Here is a 21,635-nt window from a genome sequence, read left to right as displayed (position 1 = left end):
CTTTGAAAACATTTTTTTCTATTCAAAGTCATATTTGGCACTGCCATCAAATATATATTTAAGCTGTTTTCTGACTACTACGCCTATCCTTCATCAGCTTTTATAGCTTCTCAGCAGCCTCCAGATAGCAAACTACAATTGCTGCATAGTAATTCTGATGTTGTCCTTTGTGCTGCACACATTTCTTGAACTGTACAATTTTAATTTTATATTTAATTTTCATCTCAGACTCTGGGCCAAACATTAATCTAATTTGTCAGTTTTCAAGCTAAGTGGCTCCTTGGGGCTGTTAATATCAAATCTGTCACTTTCATCTTCAGGAAAAAGGTTGGAGCAGAAAGGAGATGGGTCAAGTTTATCTGTCCAGAATTCTCCATGCTGCATCTGATCCTTAATTTGCACAAAATTATGGCGTTTCAACCATATTTAATATTTGTTTAAAATGTGCTGCCACCTTCAGTATGATTTGTAAGTCAGTTAAACAAAACTATAAATATTTATACAGCTTTAGAAAAACATTCCAGTTCACCCAATTTAAAAATAAATTTGACCAAATTAGTTCCTCATAGAAGCAAAAGAATTTTTCATTTACAAGAACAGGAGACAACAATTGTTTTTGTCTCTGTATTCCTGACAGTTCAATATTTTTATCTCTCAGAGTTTCAGAATGTCTGGTGTAGCAAAAAGAATACGTACTATGAAAATTTTTTAATGTGTTCCTTTTATCTACTTGCATAAAATTGCCACCTATCACCTAGTTTGTTACAACAGTGTTTAAAATAAACTACACCCATTATCCTTTGACTATATCTGATAAAAACACTATCACAGGTACTGTTACAGTTTCTTGCTGACATTCCATATAACACATTGGCAACAATACTTTCGAACAAACAGTTGTCCTCATTCATAGAAAAATATCACTTCAATTAAGGAAAACTCCTCGTTAAAGGCAAACCACAGCCTTCAGCACATACTAAGAAGTATCTGCAGCTAACATGTGACAATACTGTTTGAAGAATGCAGAAAGATGACAAAAAATAACTTCTTAAAGAGTCATGGGTTATTTACAGTCACTTAAAAACAGTTCAATCAAGTTTGCTGATCTTCATTATCGTACTTAAAAATGCACAGTTCTTCGAAACAACCGATTTTCACCATTATTACAATCATCACCCGTTTCACGTGAAATTCACAATAAAAAAAACTTCTACAGTCTTCGTGAATGGTCACATATGAGAATAAGGTTATGTGATTTAAGAAATAATTTTAAAAAATCACTTAGAAGTACCATTTGGGAAAATATTGACTATGGGAAGTTGTAAGGTACATGTTTAACTAAGGAACTGATAGAAATAATCACACAGTTGTCCATGCATTTTGTAGTAACATAAGACATTCAAAGCTAGAGCTACATAAAACTGAAAAATGCTTGATTTCTACAATTGTATCTGTGTCACAGGAGAAAGATACTGTTGCATTGCATGATTGTCCATGCATTGTGTGACAATACATTAACTACGAGATGTCTACCATCTGAGATGACAAAGACTGGACAAAGGAAAACTATCTACTGCACATTTCAACAATTTAACAGGTCATATTTACACATTTACAGCATATTAAGGCAGCATGCTTTTTCCTGTTCCATGGTGACACTTCAAACCACGTAATATTTGTTGAAAATCAATTAGTGAGAGTGCATTAAATAGTGTGACTTATTTAAAAAAATTTCAATATTTATTTCATTTAACACAACTTTCACAGAACTCTCCAGATTTACAGAATCCATAAAGCTTGGCAAGAGAAATTCAGAATCAAGAAATGAGCATTAAAGCTACCTGCTTGCAGTTTGACACACAAAAGGAATATAAAAGTGAGAGTCACCATTTCCTTGACCTTTCAAGTGCAAAGTTTCTGAATATGACACGCAAATAAGTGGATGGAAAATAAATAGATGCTTAGATAGCTCAGATACATTTGAACAATGTAACAAAAAGATAGCTTGCATTTATCGTAAAGATGATACATTAAGTTGCAGACAGGCACAACTAAAAGACACTTACACTTTCCTACTATGATTGTAGCTGAAAGCTAATACGTAAGAGTATCTTAGTTGCACCTGTCTGCCACTTAATGTGTAACATTTATGATAGGAAGTAATCTCTTTTCCTCAAATTTTTGATGTTCTAACCTGGAGTTTCCACTGCTCAAATACATTTGAAGTATACAAAATCTGTGGAATTAATAAGCAGTTTGGAGTGCCAGAACACCCATTCCAACATTTCCCTTGTCATGCATACAAAGTGTTATTTTATTTCTGGCATTTAAACTAGATTTACATCTCAGTCATGATTGGTTTTCCATTGTGCTTTATTTGGAGAGTGAAAGTTAAAAACATATATCACTTAAGAATTTGTGTGAATTAAATAATCATTGTAATGAGGATGGAGATTACAAGTTTGTGCTCTTGTAACTCAAATATTGAAAAACTAAAAAATTTACATATGGTCTTCAGACTAAAGTAGCAATCAATTTCCTTTCTTTGGAAAGGGAAAGCAGGTGAGTAAACACGTCACCCTACTACAATTACACAACTGAATAAAAGATTCATATTAATTATGGAGTTAATGAAGATAAAAAAGTATTTACATGTCAGGAAAACAATTCAAATTTATGCCGATTACAACTGCTGGCTGAAAATAGCAATGTCCAAATGAAAAAAAAGACTGTTTAAATGATGTGAATTGTGAGATAGTAGTGGGGAGCTGTATGCTGTTACATGTGGATAAACAATTCCACTTTGGAGCCAGAGACAGTTCTATAATGTTTGCAAAACAGATACTTGTTTTCCGTGGTATCAGAATGTCAACAACAGCTGAAAAACCTGAAAGTCTGATGATAAATGTGCTAATTTAGAAGTGTTCTTAAATGACTGCTTAAAATATTAATTCCTCCAACAATAGTTTCCTCCCTGGGCAGTTATTGCAGAAACAGAGCTCTGAAGACAGTTGTATTATATTAAGAAGTTTATTAAATTTCTTAGTATTCCCGTTCACAAGAAGCATGACAAGTATAGCTGACAACTGGATAAAACGGTTAGCAGCATAGTAATCATGATGCACTCTATGTATCTGATCTCATAACACATTTTTGTTGCTTTAAATTAGAACTCATATTGTCAGTGTACATTTTTCCCTTTTTCTGTTTATTACTTATATTGTAAATTATTGGAAATTTATTCATTTGTCCATGAATCTTAAAGTGCATGTTACGTCTCAAGAAGTCAGTGGCTTCGTCAACTTTTCATAAGCAATAAATAGGAATATACAACTAAGCAGAAACATACAGCCAGAAATTTATTGACTTATCACTTTGGTATATTAGCTCGGCAGTTATTTGGAGTACTTAAGATAACTGATAGGGCTTGTTATTGTACACTAGCTTGTATCTGTCTGTTTCAAGCAAATAGAATTTTCTTTCTGCATTCCCATACCTGAAGTTAAGTAAAGACAGAGGTACAGGGTGGGAGGGAGGGAGGGAGGGGGGAGGGGGGAGGGGAGGAGGGGGGAGGGAGGGGGGGAAGAGGGAGAGGGGGGGGGGAGAGAGAGAGAGAGAGAGAGAGAGAGAGAGAGAGAGAGAGAGTGGGGGGGGGGGGATGGAAAATGTACTGGTATACAATTTTATATTTTATGTTCTATGCAAATTGTTGCAAAATTAATTGACACCTCATGAAAGAAATTTACTTAACACTTTGATTCTCGCCTAATAGACTAGTGTGAAAATTTTGCTTTACCTTCCACAGCACTGTGACAGTGGCCTACCACTGAATATGGATTTAATAATTTTTTTTCAATTTGAAGAGCCTGTACAAGACCTAATAGTGAACACTGCTCATGACTTTTACAAGAATGCAATATTCCAAACTGATCACAAGGCACCAAAACTGAAAGTTTAACTTTGCTACTGCTGTTCTCATTTGTCATCCATACACTGTTGATTCTTCACATGGTACAGAGCTACAAATGGATGAATATAAATGGTGTGACATAAGGAATTGATATAAACAAACTTATGAACAATGCACTGCACAAGATATGAATATTGATTTCCTTTTTGTGGGGGAAGGTAGGGCACACAACATCGAAAAAATTCCTGGTTAAATTAATTTTTGCTTTGAAGAGTATCACTTAATCCCATTTACTACCAAACATCATAAGAGATCTACATTTTTACTGTTTATCTTCTGTGAAACACCAAAAAACTGAATGAAAAAAATATTTCTCTGGGGTTTTTGGTTTACACACAGCCAACAGTTATTAATCCTATTTTTGGACTTCCATTGTGTGAATGACTCCTACCTTAATTTGTTTAATGGATGTTTGGAAGAGGTGCACTGATATCACTGTTATTAACTTCCAGATGCTTTGACAAATACTGCAATTGTATTTTATCACCGAGTCAACAGAAAATGCGATTCACAAACGTAACAAAGCTTCACCGTAACTGCAGTTGTTCATCAGTCACATTTGTGGGAACTCAAGTGAATTATTTTGCTGGGTATCTTTGGGAAATATCAGGAAACTTGACAGTGTACTAAATGTTAATTGTCTAAGAAATATGTATGTTAAACAAATACCAATAAAGAGATAGAGGGGCTGGCCAGTACTTACCTCAGCTCAGTACAGCCGATAGATACACATAAAACAGAACCGAAAATTTACGTTCCTAGCTTTCGGAACAAATGTTCCTTCATCGGGGAGGAGAATGAAGGAACATTTGTTCCGAAAGCTAGGAACGTAAATTTTCCGTTCTGTTTTATGTGTATCTATCAGCTGTACTGAGCTGAGGTAAGTACTGGCCAGCCCCTCTATCTCTTTGTAGTATTTGTTTCACATCTTTATATGAGATTTTCCATTAATCATTTAAATATGTATGTTATGCTTGCAGTGTGGCAAAAGTGAACCAACTATATTAATGGCTATGATTTTCTTGCCTACATCCACAATTGCAAGCAAGTACATTCGGAACAAAATAGTACATACAGCTTCACTCACGTCCAACAGATTTGTGCAGATAACTGCCAGTTTAAACAATATATATGTAAGGCCATTGTGGTGACAGTACAAATGCCAACTCTGAAAGCTATCTTATTATTTAGTTATTTGGGACAGAGCCTGACTAATAACTATGGCTTTAGCAGTAGAAAAATATAAGGAGCATCATAACCGTTTAGAAATGAGGGTAAAGTTATGTCTGTCAAAACTGATTCTTACCCTGACATATGAATTGGATTAGTATTCTTTCAGTTGTAGTCAACATGAAACCAGAGGTCAATGTGACCATCAAAGCATGGGCCCACAGCCTTCATATGCAATCACTTTTGTTATAAAGGTGAGACTAAGTATGTTAGCCGCATTAAATATACAGTGCTGCTTTTAATAACAGGTACCACCATAGTTCAAATAAATGAAAAACAAGGAAAAAGAGACATCCATGCACTAATTCTCAGTTATCACAACCATTTATTATTCATATTTTAACTCCAGGTCACCAAACAGTGAAATGATACATATAAAACTGAAACCATCTCTTTCTTTGTCAAACTGTTAGCAGGTGCAGATATGCAACCAATAATTGGAGCATATTAACAAACACAATAGTTCAACAAAATGTGCAATTGTGAAAGTTAACATAGGAATGCAACTGTGTTCAAATATGAAACAAATTTTAGACAAAAACTGAAAAGCATGAAAGCATGCAAACTTAAACTTCCCATGTAAAGAAGATTTACATTAGATTAAAAAAGAAAGTAAGCTTATCACCTCATAAATACTAAAGCACAGTGCTGAAGCAAAAGAAATATGAAGAATAAAACTAATACATTTACTTCTCGAAAACAGTTATCAATTTGTACTTCACAGAACTCTTCCACTATGGGAAAAATAGGAACACTATACATAACAGTATAAGTACTATCACAAAATGTTGAAGCACAAGAACCCAATGTGGACCCTCAAGCAAAAGCATAATTTAGTTTAAAACTGTCTTTAACTGAACAGAATTGTCATTAGTTATTTATACATTTAAAACATACCAACAATACAAACATATCACAAAATTTCATCATCAAAATGCAACACACAAATGTATACTAGTCTGCCAGTCCTTACAACTACTACTCCAGGAGATTGCAATTTTGTGTGACAAACATTAATTATATGTATATAAGAAAACCATAAATCAGTTTGATACTTCTTTACATCTCTTAAAAATGCTCATAAAGCCACTCAAATTGAAATAAAGCAATGGCATATAAGAATTTCACTCCTGGCTTGGATTTACTTTCAACACTGTACATTAACAACTGCCTTGTATAAATGTGTAGTTATGTATATATATAACATAGCAACTAAAAATATATAGCCTTGCAATAATCAAAAAGAATATGGATGGGACGAAATTGGAAGTAAGAATACAATAGGTCTGTAAAGACCACATGATAAGAGTAAAAGAGTATAAGCTCATGTCCAGGTATACTTGAATGTGATGTTATCTGATATGTGACTTTTCAAAGCATCAAATCTTAAAAATTATTCTGCCTAGACTTTCACAGTCAAATCACAGTTTGCTGCAATCAGTGTCAATCTCTCCACCTAAAAAAGAAGCAGCAGCTTCATCACCATTTTTGTAATATAAATAAATTCATCACTGATCACATTATTTAATGGGTTATATTCTTAATATAGTGTAATGTGTAATCTTCGCATGTGGCACAATTACGACCCCTAAACATACACTTTCACTGTAAATTTGCAACAGAGCTTTCACTTGTGCATAACTGAGAGAGAGAGAGAAGATGAATTAATGGGACTTGCAACTAAACACCTAAGAATCACATGAAAGTGTTCCAATACTTTCAGTCACTTATTCCCATACATGGGAGAAACATGGTGCTCACAATGGAACCTTAGCATGTACAGAATACAGTGGATCCTGCATAAGAAATATTATTTTCTAGCAGAAATCAAATGATTTGAATAATTCCACAATTTAGTTTACAATTTGCTTTCAAGTAGGCTTTCAGTTATTTATTAATTAAAAAAGGTGTCTACAACATCCTAAAATGAGATACAGATTACTGACTGCAATGTGCACATTTTCTTTGAATAGTAACTGGGTGAAGCTTTGATAATTGTGTTTCACACTGGGAATATCACCCAGTCATGCACAGCATTATACGTTCAGGGAAAATTTAACCAACAATCTCAATAAGCAATAGCCACATTTCTTAAAAATATGAATGAGATGCACCCTCTACAGCAGTTTTCATAGAACTGTTACCCATGTAAATTATCGAAATCCATATGTGCAAAAGTTGAGGACAAGCTTCCAATGCTTGTAGGATAGTGAGAGGAATGGAAACAGCACAGTTGGTACCACTTTGATCATTGCTGTTATTACATGTAGACAGTAAATGAATGGTAGAAGGGTCTTCTTCAGAATGTAGCTCAAAATTAAATTTTGAATTAAAATTTCAAAAACAAATAGAAAATGTCATAGATAATAAGTGTGTGTAATCCTGTACACAGAGTGAAGCATGTTGCAAATGCTTGCCCAACAACAATCTTTTTTGTTTATACATGCACAAACACATAACATGTAATCTTGATGTACACAAATCTTGAGTGTTGTTTTAGATATGAACTGGTGAATTAAGTCACAACAACCAACCATGAGAACATGCTAAAAAGAGACAGCAGGAGGGAGATGAAGTAGGTAATGAAAGCCTATCTTACATAAGTAAATCAAACCTACAATACTCATCACTTTCACAGTGCAATCTAGACAAGCACCACAATATCTGCTACAACAAATCTCAGGAACTTTTTCTGTAAGTTGACTAGTCACAAACAGTTATGAAACTAGCTGTCTGTGACACTGATGGCCATCACCAGTAAACCATCACATACATCCCCACTTTAAAATCAAATAAAGCAAGGCTAGCTAAATCTACATTCTGCAATAGTGAACTAACAGTACCTTAATTAATATAGTAGTATCACATTCAACTGCAGTGACAGTAATGTAAACTTTCCAATTGCAGTTGTTTCACTTTTTCACTCCACTAACAACAATAGTTAATAATACTGTGAAATAATCTCTACAATGCAAAATATACATAACAGGATGACAGCTTTAGATAACTATCACAATGGAATTACTTCTCACTTCTATAAATTTTTGTTCATTTCACTTTATAAAAATGTCTTTAGCAGAAGTGGAATGCTTCTGTTTGTCTGAATAGTTCTCATATTCCTCAGTGGTTTATGAAAATGCAATATTTATTATTATATGTATATGGAAGATCAGTTCTGTTTGATATTTATATTTTATCTACATGAGTGTTTGTGTGTGTAAATGTGTGTCTGTATACACACACACATATATATGGTGCACTGTATTTACTCATTTACAAGACTGTTATATAATTATGCCTGATATTGCAACATGGTTGCTCAGAAGGTTGGAGGCATAAGATAAAAACAGCTATCAGATATTTTAATACCATCCAGTGGTACCAGAAATATCTCTCTTTTTCATTTGTCAGATTTTAAAAATATAGCTTTTGTATAATTTCATCTTTCATTTCAACTTTTGTAGTGCTATAAATTTTTAAACCAAATAGAAATCATGCCTCCCAGGTATTAATATAAATTGAGACACACATGCAATAATAATATCCTGAGCACATGTTTCCTAACAATATGTAGGTACATAAGAAAATTAAAAAAAAAAAAAAAAAAAAAAAAAAAAAAAATCAAGTTGTCTTGAACACAAATTGCCTATTATATCATGTAGAATTTAGAAAATTATTTTTCCCATTAAGTTGAGTATAGAAACAATGCAGACAAAATCCATACAATTTATCTGCTTAACAATAATCTACCAGATAAACACCATTCAAATGAAGGGGGTTTCCCTATACAGCTCTTCCCTATCACTAGAGGTTCATTACTTACACTGCATTATACAATATGCACAGGAGGGAGTGAAACTACGACACACACACACACAAAAATGAATCCACTGAGCCCATTGTTGGATCACAAATCATTGATTTCAGAGTGTTAAACAAAGCTTATTAGAAATGTAGAAAGACCAATTGAACTAAGTCTTTACATACTCAATTTCTACAACCTGATATCTTTACAGCCAATCTTGGTTGAAACAAGCACACCCCCTGTACACCATAGACTAATTTCTTTACAAACAGCTACCAGGAGAAACACAATGACAGAGGAACTAATAAACAAAAAGAAAAAACTCCCAATATCATAACAAAATGCGTAAAGGCACTTCTACCACCGATACAGGAATGGCATGCGCTAAAGGGTAGAATGAGATCTAGATTCTGATCACTAAACTTTAATAATGCATATTAAAGCTTCGAACTCATTATTAATACCAAAGACAGGCTACTTTTTGCAGACTATCACTCATCATTGAAATTATAACATCTATTAACTTTAACAATAACATTCTATCACAGCTCTTTGTAGTTGCCTTTAATCAAGAGAAAATATCCCTTGTAGGAAAAATAGTATTGTATTTCTTAGCTCATTTTATCAAACAATAAAAAGAAACCTGACAATTGTCAGCATTAAATATCTGCTCTTACATTAAAACATGAGATTGCTATTTAAGAGTATAAAAATTAGCATTTTCCTACTGTTGAAAAAACAGTATACATATATATATAGTCATTAGTTATTTAGTTAAAAAAAATACCCTCCTCTGAAAATGAGTAAATACAGCTGCCTACTTTCTAAAAGTGATCACTATGCAACATTTAATGTTTGGTTGCTCAAGACCATCAATTTTTTACAGTTTATAACAAATGAGGTCTTAACAATTATAAAGCACAATGCTTTGGAAATTATTTTTTCATATATATATATAACATTTGTATATACATATATCATCACATAAAGCACTTTATTTTCTTAATTCACATTGTGAATACTAAATATGCAGTTACTGTCACATAAGGTGGTGGTGATCAAGCAACCTATAGTGAAATTTTGCATGACAACTATCTGGGCCACAATACTGAAATTCCTATCATTACACCTGCCTACATCATTTTTAATAATCTGCATGTTTTGACCAAGTTACACATGTAATTTCTAAAACATTCATCTATTACAATTTTCTGGCAAGTGTTCTTATGTAACATGTAAGCAATAAAATAAACAATTTTCTTAGTTACAATAAATTTTCATTTTGCTATGCAATGTAACTAACAATATTAATCAGTAATTACAACAAAATGCCTTAATTTCATTTTTATAACTCATAGTTCAGCTGAGGAAACAGACTGCTTTTCTAGAAAAATGATCTGTTAACCACAAGCACCAACTGGGCAGCAAAAACATGTTTACTTACAACAGCTATTTTGTTTTAAAGCACTCTTGATGAACAAGTTTTAGAGTGTTTTCATCAAACACTATTTATGGCTTTTATCCTTCAAGAGCTTGCCTCAGGAGGAGCCTGTACAATTCCGTGGATATTTAACCATATGTATTTACACATGTGTGTGTATATATATAGATATATATATCATCTTTATTATATGCCTTTTAAAATTCTATCAAAATAACCAATTATCTAATGCTATGTTGTGTAAATAACACATTTCCCTGTATCAAGGTTAAACTACACGGAACAGCACAAGGGGCACTTTGGAATTATTAAATAGCCTATTCATTATTGCTGCGGAGATTCCTCTTCTGTATCAACTGGGCTGGGCGAAAGGAACTTCCTCACATATTTTGGATAGTGAGTCTTTTCATGAGCTTTCAGAATAGTAGATCTTGAAAACGTCTTGCCACATAGAGAACAACGGAATGGACGTTCACCAGTATGGACACGGCAGTGATCCTTCATGTGGTGACGTAGCTTGAAAGCTTTGCCACAAAACTCACACTTAAATGGACGATCACCAGTATGCACAGGCAAGTGAGTTATAAGAGAACTGACGTCTGGGAATGACTTGCCACAAAATTTACAAAGAACAACATTTGAAGAAGTTCCAACTTCACCTAAACCAGTTGCAGAAAAATCCAGCTCCATGGCTGAATTCTCTTGGGAATAAGTTGGTTCCAATTTCTCGTGAGGTGGAGGACGGCCTCCGAAGTGGCTTTCCATAAGGTTTAGAGGTTCCACCATACCTGCTGCTGCCATGGTTACAAGTGAATGCTGCTGATGCAAATGTATCTGTTCACGATATTTGAGTGTTTCCAAACTATGTGACAATATATGACGTGTGAGCTTACTCTGGTATGGAAATGATGCCCCACAGTACATACATGAGAACAATCTTGGGGAGTGACTCTCAGGGGGGTCAGACGCCCCCATAGACTCCTGCAACAAAACAAAAGAACATCAACTTCTTTTTGCTTGGATTGTTTTACTGCTAAATTTTCATTGACTGCTAATTCTCAAATATTAATATTCAAAATTAACAGAGCACAAGAAGTTGACGCTCATTTTGTTTGGCAGCGAAGTTTCTGGGGTAGTCAAATGATGTAGGAAATTCAGTACATTTAATTAAAAATGTCCATATAAAATTTATATCAACAAAACACTATGGAAAAAAACAATGACAGCCAAAACTGAAGGTCAACTTCTTGACAACTAGATAACTTTATTAAAACAAATACAAAAAAACTACAGCCAAATAAACACATACTAGGAAGCAAATAGCAACAGAAAAATCATAAACTACAGGAAGATGAAGTATGAAGTACTAAGAATACATCTTCAGTTCTCTCTTAACATCCACAAATATAACTTAACTTGTTATCCTACCCCAGTAGTTATGAAATTCTTGAGCCAGCAATCATAACAACTTTTATGACTCAGGTTATCTAGTACAACCTTTTAAACAAAAGACATTTTAAATACAGAACCAGTATTATTATTTTTTTTTTTACTTTAGAAGTTACAGCAGCATTATAACACAATACTCTTTCATATGATGCTATAGAATCAGAAAGCAAGATCCACCCAGAATAACTTTGTTAATTTGAAACCATTTGCTCATTTCCTTTTCTCCGGTTATTACGAAATATGTTGTCACTTATTTATGATCATATGGAACCTCTCTTTAAAGGCAGAAGGAAATGCACCTGATCTTCAACAACAGAAAATTTACATAACTGTCCCAATGTTTTTCAAAGTTTGGATAGGTTTCAATAAAAATGTTGCTTGCAGTTTTCTGACACAAAGTAACTGGCTAATTCTGTTCTCTGGTGGAATATTTCAGACTACACAAATTATTTGAGAAATAACCTCTATCCAAATTACAAAGCAATGAGGGAAAAATATAACATGGTATGCCCTTCTCCCTTAATTCATTTGATGGACATTTCATTTCCATCAACATTAACTGGAAAATTGTCCTTGAGAATATTCTGATAATAAAACCTGGTAACTACAACACATTTCATTCACTTTCAGCCATAGCAACAGTCTCATTGAAATGATCACACAAGTCCATATTACTATTTTTAGCACTGACTTTGTCTGCTAATACAGAAAAAATTTAATTTTAATGTACACCAGAATGGCATCTACAACTCACCACTCTCATCCCCTTGTAAAAATAAGCTTTTGTCAATTTGCAGTGACAGAGGTTATGAAAACTGGCACAAACCGCTGCAGAAAAAAGGTGTCATCTGAAATCTGTGTGCAAAAATGGCTGATGGAAAAATTAAAATTTCATCATAGTCCATTACTAAATGGATATCTGATCACCACACAGAGATGGAGACCCCAAATTCTTCCTAAATGGTAAAAGTAGGTCCAAAAACCCTAGATTCGAGTAATATGTGTTACTCTTTCCTGAACACTGAAATGTTCCATATTACCAGTTAACCGGATATCCTTCATGGAACATATGTCTGAATAGATAATAAAATAACATGATTCAACAAAAATAAAGGATCGTAAAAAATGCTGGCTTTCAGAATCAATGGTGTTTAATTACTTATACTATCAAAATAACTAGGTACTTCAGCATCCTATGTCCATTATCAGTTACTACTTATACACCAATCTGCCATGTTGTTACAGAAAGGAAAGTGATGTGTAATTAAAATTGCCCCTGCATCAAAGCAAATTTTAGTAAGTTCATAATTTACAATGAAGGCATGTAATTCGTTTTAAATGAAGAAAAGTGTCATTCTGATAAATGAAAAATGCAATTACATTTGAATATATGAATAATGAGGTATACATTACTGTACTACAAATATACTGTACTACAAATATCTTGAGAACCTGTGACCAATGAAGCAACAATGTGCTGGCTGAAATAGTTGCATAAAAACAACAATATTAAATATATAGATTACTATTCACAACATAGAGGCAGCACTGAGTCACAGACAAGCACAATGAAAACTGCTTCTCATATTTCGGATTTCTGACAAAGTTTTTCTTTGGAGGTAGAAAACACACATGCACACATGCAGATGGCCACTGTCGCTGGGTGGTAAGGCCCGACTGTAGAGGTCTTAACACCCAGTGTCAGGGGCCGTGTGTGTGTGTGTGTGTGTGTGTGTGTGTGTGTGTGTGTGTGTGTGTGTGTGTGAACCTTCCTTTATCTTACGAGTAGCAGTCTATCCCATCCACACTGTCGTTACTCTATCCTGGACTGTCCAGTGCTTGATGCCACACATATAAAAAGCATGGCAGCAGGTTAACATTTAGAATTGTTCAGCACAAAACAGAAATAAGTCAACATTCCAACATCCTGACCTTGTGGATGGGATGAGAAGAGTCACTTTAAAAAAGTAAAAGTGACTAACAATTTCCTTCTCAATGATGCAAAACTGAAGTAAGTGTAGGGAACACAACAAACAAAATTATTATCAAAAGAAATGTGACCACTATCAATTATTCATAACTACTGGTGAACTGTAGTGTTAAAATGCTGTCTTTCATTTCAGACGACTCAGATGTGAGAATTTGGTGACGTATATTAGTAAGTACACCAATTCATTCTTTTCTGTAGTGTATATACCACAAATATTTCATTTTTTTCAGCATAAGTTTTGGATTATTAGTGTATCCCTTCTTACAACAACTTTACAAGCAAGGATGTTAATACATCACTTTTACACCCATGAACTTAAGACATCACCCATAAAAGCAGAGTTGATTCCCTGATGGCACTGGACATAAATAAATATATTCGTGCTTAGTTATCTATTCTTTGTTTTTATACAGGACACAGCATCATATTACCAGCTCTGATTGTAAAGTTACGTCATTAGAAAATTAGTTAATAATGTAAAACCTCTTTCATTAAAAGAAAATGTGGAACAAATGCCAGGGTAACAATATGTTTATGCCATCTCTGGAACTCAAAATCAAAAGCTAAAGATGACAGTGATGGTGTGATAAGACAACCGTATTACATGGCTACATGGTGTGAATTTAACCTTCCAGTTAGTCTACAAATTCTGTATGTAGCTAAATGTGAAATATAGTCAGGCAAAAAGAAGTCCAAACCAAAGACGTGGTGGGACAGAAACAACATCTGAGAAATTAGAAAGCTCATTTTGATCATGTTTCATAACACCTACCAACATTTTTGTTTGACCAGGTAGTCTTGTCTTTCTGCACATGCATAAATTAAGTCCATAACATGAACTTTATTCCATATTATAACAGAAACACACTTTGCCTTGCTTCCTGATGAAGTTAATATGGTAATTTTACAGAGTGTTGTGAGAAACCTAAGCTAATTACCTCATTAAATAATCATCCAGTCTTGGGAGGAAAAAAAGAAGAAAAGACTTAATTGCAGATCTAAAACAAGATGGTCTGAACAGAGATGAATTACAACAAGATCCACAAATGAAAGAGAATTTGGAAAACAATGGATGAAAAGACAGATGTCACCATCCCACTCACACCAATTCATGAAATCATGTGGGTCTTTGAAGTGCATTTTAAGAAGTTATTTTGTTTTTGTGGAGAAATTTTTTGCAACAAAAAGTCAGAACTAATTCAAGTACATTGATCCCAAGATTTTCAAGTTCCTATGGAGTACATTTCACGATGTAGATATTTCAAAATATTGTAGTGACCAAACAAATTTGTCTTGAAAATACATTCAAAATTAGGAAGATAAATACCGAATTAAAATGAAAACAGGAAAAGGAACTATCATTTATTGGCAGTATTAATTCTGTCAATAACAAAGTCCCAAATACAATTTCAGTGTAAGACTTAACATTTACATCATTTATTACACGTACATTTTAAGCCTTATTTTCCAACCTCAGTTTCATTGTAACAAATCCTTCAGTACTGCCATGTATATATTTTACATTACTAAAGGGAAGATATAAAGAAGCATACTTAAGTTTGAAAAATTAGGAAACAAATTTTAGTTTTGTACTCACCAAATCTTGCGGATGTCTATAGTCAGAGGAACTTTCTCCTGTGGTACTCTTATCATCAGCAACACTTCGATCCCAATCTACTTCCTTCTTTAAAGACTGTGATATATATATATAGAGAGAGAGAAAAAAAACATCATATCATAAAAGTTAGTGAACAGCAGATTAAAACTATATGGTAACAGTTGATATTTAATAGAAGCAACAGTAGAATAAATTATTTGGTGGAAGAGAAGTAAGTAAAGAAGAGAGATGAGAGGAAAAAGGGGAAGAATTTAAAGTTTGCTGGATACATTATCATTAAAAGTTAGGTCAACATTACTTTATGCAGAGGAGCAAACGAACTATTTATTCTATTATTGCAGTGATCATTCTTGAAACATTGTAAAACACAGTATCATCATACAAAAGCCACTATAAATTTCAATTGCGAACTGGACAGTGACTAATGACTGAACATGTTTCATATAATTTCTTCCACTGACTTAGTTATTTTATATTATATATTTTCTTATATAGTATGTTAGATTATCAATCCATTTTTAGTATTTACTATAAGTACAGCCCATAAATATAATGGTTTTCACTGAGAAATTATTATCCCACTCAACATAAAAAGCCTGAGTCCTAGTTACAACAGGAAATACTCCTTTAAAAAGACTGCAAGTGTTTAACTATACAATTTGTCAGCAACACTACAATACAGCACCCTGGAAACATTTCCTATTAAAATGTCATTCACACAGGAATGCCAGTTTTCATATACACCATTTCATCTTGAAGAATATGAACTCGTGTATGCACAAACCTATTTGTTTTCCTTCTGGCAAAAGCCTCTGTGACAAAACAGAATGCATATAAGCTGGTAAGTCACACAAAAATTACAAACAGCTTTCAGTACTGTGATACGTCTGTTCATCAATAATTATGCACAGGTAATTAAATCATTATCAGCAGTGTTAAAAAACATGCAGTCATATGTAGCCATCAAAATTAGCTTCAATTCTCTTGTAAATACCAAATGTCATCTGTAATTTTAAATGCAAATACACATTTTCTCAGTGTACAGACCACACTGCTTTTGGGCTTCCCTTGTGTGAGCTGCTCTACGAGAGAAACGTCTTCTCAAAGCCAACTGCATTTACAGTTTGCTAGGTAATTTGAATTTACAGATTATCTTTGACCATATTACATTCCTTCTGTGTGAACAGATAAATAAACATGCATGTTTTAATTATGTATAGTCTTAGTGAGAGAAATTACATGCAAATTACTATGTGAAAACTTTACCCATGCAGCCACAGAGCAGTGAAGAGTAAAATTTTTTAATGGAAACAAAGTAATTCTACTGTGGGTGTGACACATACAATACCTTCTCTACCAGCTTAAAGTTTCACAACAATGAGTTTCACCTAGGGCCTGAAACCTTTGCCAGGAAAATAGTCCATTCTTAAGTAAAGTAACAGCAATAAACACACTACTGCCAGAGTGCAACACCACTGTGACACCACAGTTACCCCTGTACATGAGACACGGACTGAAATGAACTAGGAACTGTGTATTTTTGTCCTGCTGACAAAAGAGTAAAGCGTTTGGTTTACTCTTACTTACCAAGGGTACTTGTTGAACTGGTAGCATACATGAAGGCCCAGGGATTGGTTCACTACTGTGGGGAGATGGTAGCCTGCAAACAGCTGTCGAAGACGTCGCAGTAACTGCGGCTGCTGTAGGTGGATGAGATGACACTACACTGCTACCCACTGTCATATCACTCGGCCCAGCACAACTGCCACGAATGGATAGGTCATCAACTTCAGGTGTATCTGCTCGCCTCGCTCCTTCGTCACAACTTTCGTTTTCATCACAACCGGAATTATCTTTATCACCAAACTGCTGTCTCTCAACACGAACAGGCGGGGAAACACTTTCGGCTGGAAGCGGCGTTCTTGCACCTCCATCACTGAGCCTCTTGGCAGCAGAATCCGAAGAGGGAGGAACGTCAGCTCCACTGGCGTTGCTCGAATGCTTTGCGTTAGGCACTTCACTATGTTCATCTCTTCCCGAATTTAAGTTTGTCATCTCTGCGAGACCTTTCACTTTGAGACTTTCCGCTGTTTTCAGTAGAGCTGACAGCTGACAGTACTCGACGTTCACTTCACCCTTGTACATGAATTCCACTAGAGTTCTTAATTCTGCAAACCGTACGTCCTTAAGGATAACAATTGGGTGCCGGCTTGGATGGTCAACAAAAAGTGTCTGAAAATAAGATGAACAAGCTGAGAGGACCACTTTGTGAGCACGTATTGAATGTCCTTCAGCACAGGCAAGGGTAACGTCTACAAGGCTCTCGTCTTGAAGAAGCTGACTGAATACACCGAGTAAGTTGCTCTGATGATTATTCCACCTGAGGCAGTAATGCTCACTTCCCATGTCTGTTATCTCGCCCTGTAAATAGACACAGTCGTTCATTAGTTCATACGTTCCTTACACATACACGAAGGACAAATCTTTTTAATAATATGTTATCCAACAATTAAACTAAAAATCAAGTGAACAGCAAGTAACATCATCTACTATCAAGGCATACCCTTTGAAGTAGTCTGCACTTCTAGGCTAGTAGGCAGTTATGAGTCCGTCGCACAGCAAATACAGCTGACTGAGGAGACCAAGTTACACATCATACAAATCTCAGCATCTCTTGAATTAAAAGGATAGCTACTTAGGAACATTGCTTCCATCTGTGTGCAACAAATGCCACCGCGTTCCTAAAGATGCGCACGGTACAGAGACCGACGAGGCAGTTCTTTAACGCGTAAGTCACGGGCACCTCTCTCGAGACAGCATATGCCACCAAGCTGAAGAAAACTATTTTTTCCAAGGAAAATAATCTTTTGCACTATTTGTATGATCAACTCTTCAAAATGGCGGAAATTTTATGCAATGATTTTTACGAACCCTTCATCATGTTTGGCAGATTGACCATTCACCTTAGGAATAAGAACACCGCTAACAGAAGTGTCTTCCTCTCACGTCACTGATATAAAACTGCTTGTTGGTTCACTATAACTGTAAATCACTAACGTAAAACCACTGCCAATTCGGAAAAACACAAATATTTACCTTGCTACATGAAACGGAATAAGGCCTGCCACTTCAGCAACGGCGGCTCACCCGGCCTACAGTGACGTCGCCGGCCTACTGTCAACCGCGCAGTTGGAGGGTCAAGTCAGTGCCTGCATACATCAACAATAATTTTGTAAGATGAAAGCGGCAGTAGATTAATAAATACGATACGTTGTGAGACATTAAAAATCAAAACTAAATTTTATAGCGTATTAAACTTTTAAAACAAATGCGGAGTAAATATTTGTATTCGTGTTTCAATCTTTCGCTTGACTAGTGCGCAGTCTCGGCGCGAGGAGTGGGGGTGGGAACAGCCGGCAGATCACGCACTCTAGCGCTGCTGCCCAGCTGCCGGCGTGAATTGAAGCACATTTAGCCATCGTTAGTGTGTCTTTTGATTGCATACAACAAGAAATATAAATACGTGCAGTACGTATTTTTGTAATGTATTGAATAAGACGCTTTCCGGCACGCGGAACGCTTGGAACCTTGAAAATAGCCAATTTTTATACCACTGTTGGCTTAAAACGGGTACCTACGCAGTTGACGTAACTGCGTGTGACGACTGCAACTGCAGTAAACGTATGTTGAAAACATGTATGCTGTATTTCAATTCCACTCTCAGCAAAATTGTGTTATTGAGATTCAAGCCAATGTTGTAAGTTAGTTCGCTAAGTAGCTTCCACGCGCGTAGCATTATTTAATTACAGTTTGACAGAAAGTACTTATATGTGGCCGAAAGCACACACATACGGGAACAGCTATGAAACCATTCACTGAATATGGATAACAGTGCTTGCAACATATCAGTATGGAGTCACAAACATTGAGGTAATCGTAGGATCTGAGATGATAGTGCAACAATACTAGTTTCATTTCTGCCTAACGTGTTTTCTTTTAATGCTAATGACTTCAATATGATGACCTTTTCACTCAGTGTAAGACTGCTCATGCAATCGTACTTTGTGATCGTATTTAACATAGAAATGAAGCACTGTCACAGGTGAAACTGCTGTTAATTATTTGTACAATTAAAAATAAATTATACAGCAGCTTCACATGTTACACTATGTCATTTGTTACGTTTGTCAAAAGCTGTGGAACACAACCAACAAAAACTGGTTTGGTTATTCACATAATTTAGCTGCGGTAACAGTTATTATTATTATTATTGAGTGATGGTGACAATGGAAGTCAACATGCCTCGAGACGACAGGATCATGGAATGCCTCCAAACATACATACACTTCATCAGTATAATGATCAGTTCATGCGTTATAGAAACTGTTTTCTTGTTAAGCCGTTTATTCGTTGGCAATATCTTGTGGAGACTTTCATCCTACGTTTTATACCAACATCAACCGTTGAAGAAATTCATGGACGCATAATTGTTCAGTGTTTGCTAGCGGATGAGGCCTAGTCCGATTTCCAAGTGGATTATTGTGCAGTATAGGCATAAGTATGCTGGAATACTACCTTTACATGTAATTAAATCCCGCTTTACTGGGACGATGAAACCGTTACCTACTTCCCTTTCGGTATTACATGGAAAGCATTTACCGTAACCTACTGATTGGTATATTGTTTGGGGAAATAAAAAATTCGCGTACACTCTTCTTAATTTTTAAAGGCTTGTTTTGGGAGCTTTTTTCTATCATTTAAGACAGAATTTTTGGAAAAACTTTTTATTTGATATCAAATGGTCAAGTGACGTTTCTTCTTTCATTTGCTACATGTTTTGCTGTGGATGTATCAAACTTACCACTACAGAAACTTTCCCACTCGTTAAAACTGGACAAAGATGCTCAATAAGAGGAAAGTCAACACATTTTGTAGATTTTTATGATACGAACACAACTAATCCTCCCTGAAACAAAGAGGTATTAAGGTTTCATAAGATATTTGTATTTATAGAATTACTCCTTTTACCAAACGTTTGTGACTAATTCACCTTGCTGTCATGAAACGTTGGATTTTAAACATCAATATAACTACACCTCGTTATAACTTGTGTAATACGTTGCAAGTGAAGTGCTATTTATTCAAAACACATTGTTTAATGATAAAAATTATTGAGAACGTAATACATATCGCTAACTTTAGTGTGCCCCAAAACGAAACGAAAGCAAAGTAAAAGCCAGTAATTTTTTTTTTTTTTTTGGATATGGTAACTAAAAAGAAGTAGTATTTTTAACACTTGGTATGATTTATATTGCAAATAGCTGAAACGTTTTACAGGTCGTGATTTCCAAATGTTTTCTTCGCTGTTGATTCATTTAGGACTAAGAATTTATATTCAGTCGCAGACGAGATAAGCTTGATTTCAAGTGGTACCAAAGATAAATGTCTGACACTGGTGTAATTAACAACTCAGTTATGCCACGGCAAAAGTAGTATAGAAAGAAACTTCTTCAGTGTTCGTTCTTATGATTTAGCTAACCACTTTCTCTTTTGAGTGTTGTTTCCCAAGAAATATCTTTTGGGGAGGATAATAATTGAATATGATATTATACATTATCGGTGTCGTATAAAATTCTTCGAGAATTCAAAATTTCATGCTTTACGGTACTGTTGTAGTCTCGCAACAAACGCCCACACAATATTTTACTTACATCCATAACAGCAGACGGAGAAATCTGTCTAGCAGAATTCCTTATTGATTGAACCTTCGCAGAATTTGGGACCCACGATTGTTTGACTATATCTCTACTGCATTCGTAACTATCTGACCAATTTTTTCATGTGATATTGTCAAGGATACGTAAAACGTTATACTGAGGATCTAAAAGACCGAATAATGCGGAGTAAAGTCATATGACTGCGCGCCGAATAAGGAAAGTAATTGGTGCAACGCATTCAGCAAGTTCTTTAGTGTCAGCTTGCAACGAGAACCTGAATTGTCAAATAAAGGAAATAAGAGATATTTCTCGGAAACTAAGAACAGGTCCTCTCTACCAACAATCATAACAGTATTTTGTGAAATTAGAATGTTATTTGTTTTGTCAGTCATTGCTCAAATTTGCATTAGGATGG

The 21,635-nt window shown here is 34.9% G+C and overlaps 1 protein-coding gene across 2 annotated transcripts; it reads right to left on the bottom strand.

The window, feature by feature from the left end:
• Window positions 1–9,770: 9,770 nt before the first annotated feature.
• LOC124619725 (protein abrupt-like) lies at window positions 9,771–18,669 on the bottom strand. Of its 2 annotated transcripts, none has more exons than XM_047146290.1 (4): window positions 18,600–18,669; window positions 17,091–17,924; window positions 15,483–15,578; window positions 9,771–11,427 (listed from the first exon to the last, which is right to left on the bottom strand). In XM_047146290.1, exons 2-4 carry the CDS (start codon window positions 17,907–17,909, stop codon window positions 10,771–10,773), a joined length of 1,572 nt encoding a protein of 523 aa, XP_047002246.1. In that variant the 5' UTR covers window positions 17,910–17,924; window positions 18,600–18,669; the 3' UTR covers window positions 9,771–10,770. The 2 variants fall into 2 exon arrangements, with proteins under 2 accessions (XP_047002246.1, XP_047002247.1); XM_047146291.1 differs by lacking the exon at window positions 18,600–18,669 and adding an exon at window positions 18,067–18,567.
• Window positions 18,670–21,635: the final 2,966 nt, after the last annotated feature.

Source organism: Schistocerca americana, chromosome 6 (assembly GCF_021461395.2).
Source record: "Schistocerca americana isolate TAMUIC-IGC-003095 chromosome 6, iqSchAmer2.1, whole genome shotgun sequence".
NCBI lineage: Eukaryota > Metazoa > Arthropoda > Insecta > Orthoptera > Acrididae > Schistocerca > Schistocerca americana.
Note: the sequence above shows the minus strand (reverse complement) of the source record. Positions and strands in the feature narration are given on the sequence as shown.

Bases quoted from the DNA above. Each gene is read 5' to 3' on its own strand.
- LOC124619725 (XM_047146290.1), bottom strand. From the start codon at position 17,909: ATGGGAAGTGAGCATTACTGCCTCAGGTGGAATAATCATCAGAGCAAC. The intron at 15,579-17,090 runs GTAAGTAAGAGT...TATATATCACAG, and splicing joins CAGTTCAACAAGTACCCTTG to TCTTTAAAGAAGGAAGTAGA. The intron at 11,428-15,482 runs GTGAGTACAAAA...GTTTTGTTGCAG, and splicing joins ATAGACATCCGCAAGATTTG to GAGTCTATGGGGGCGTCTGA.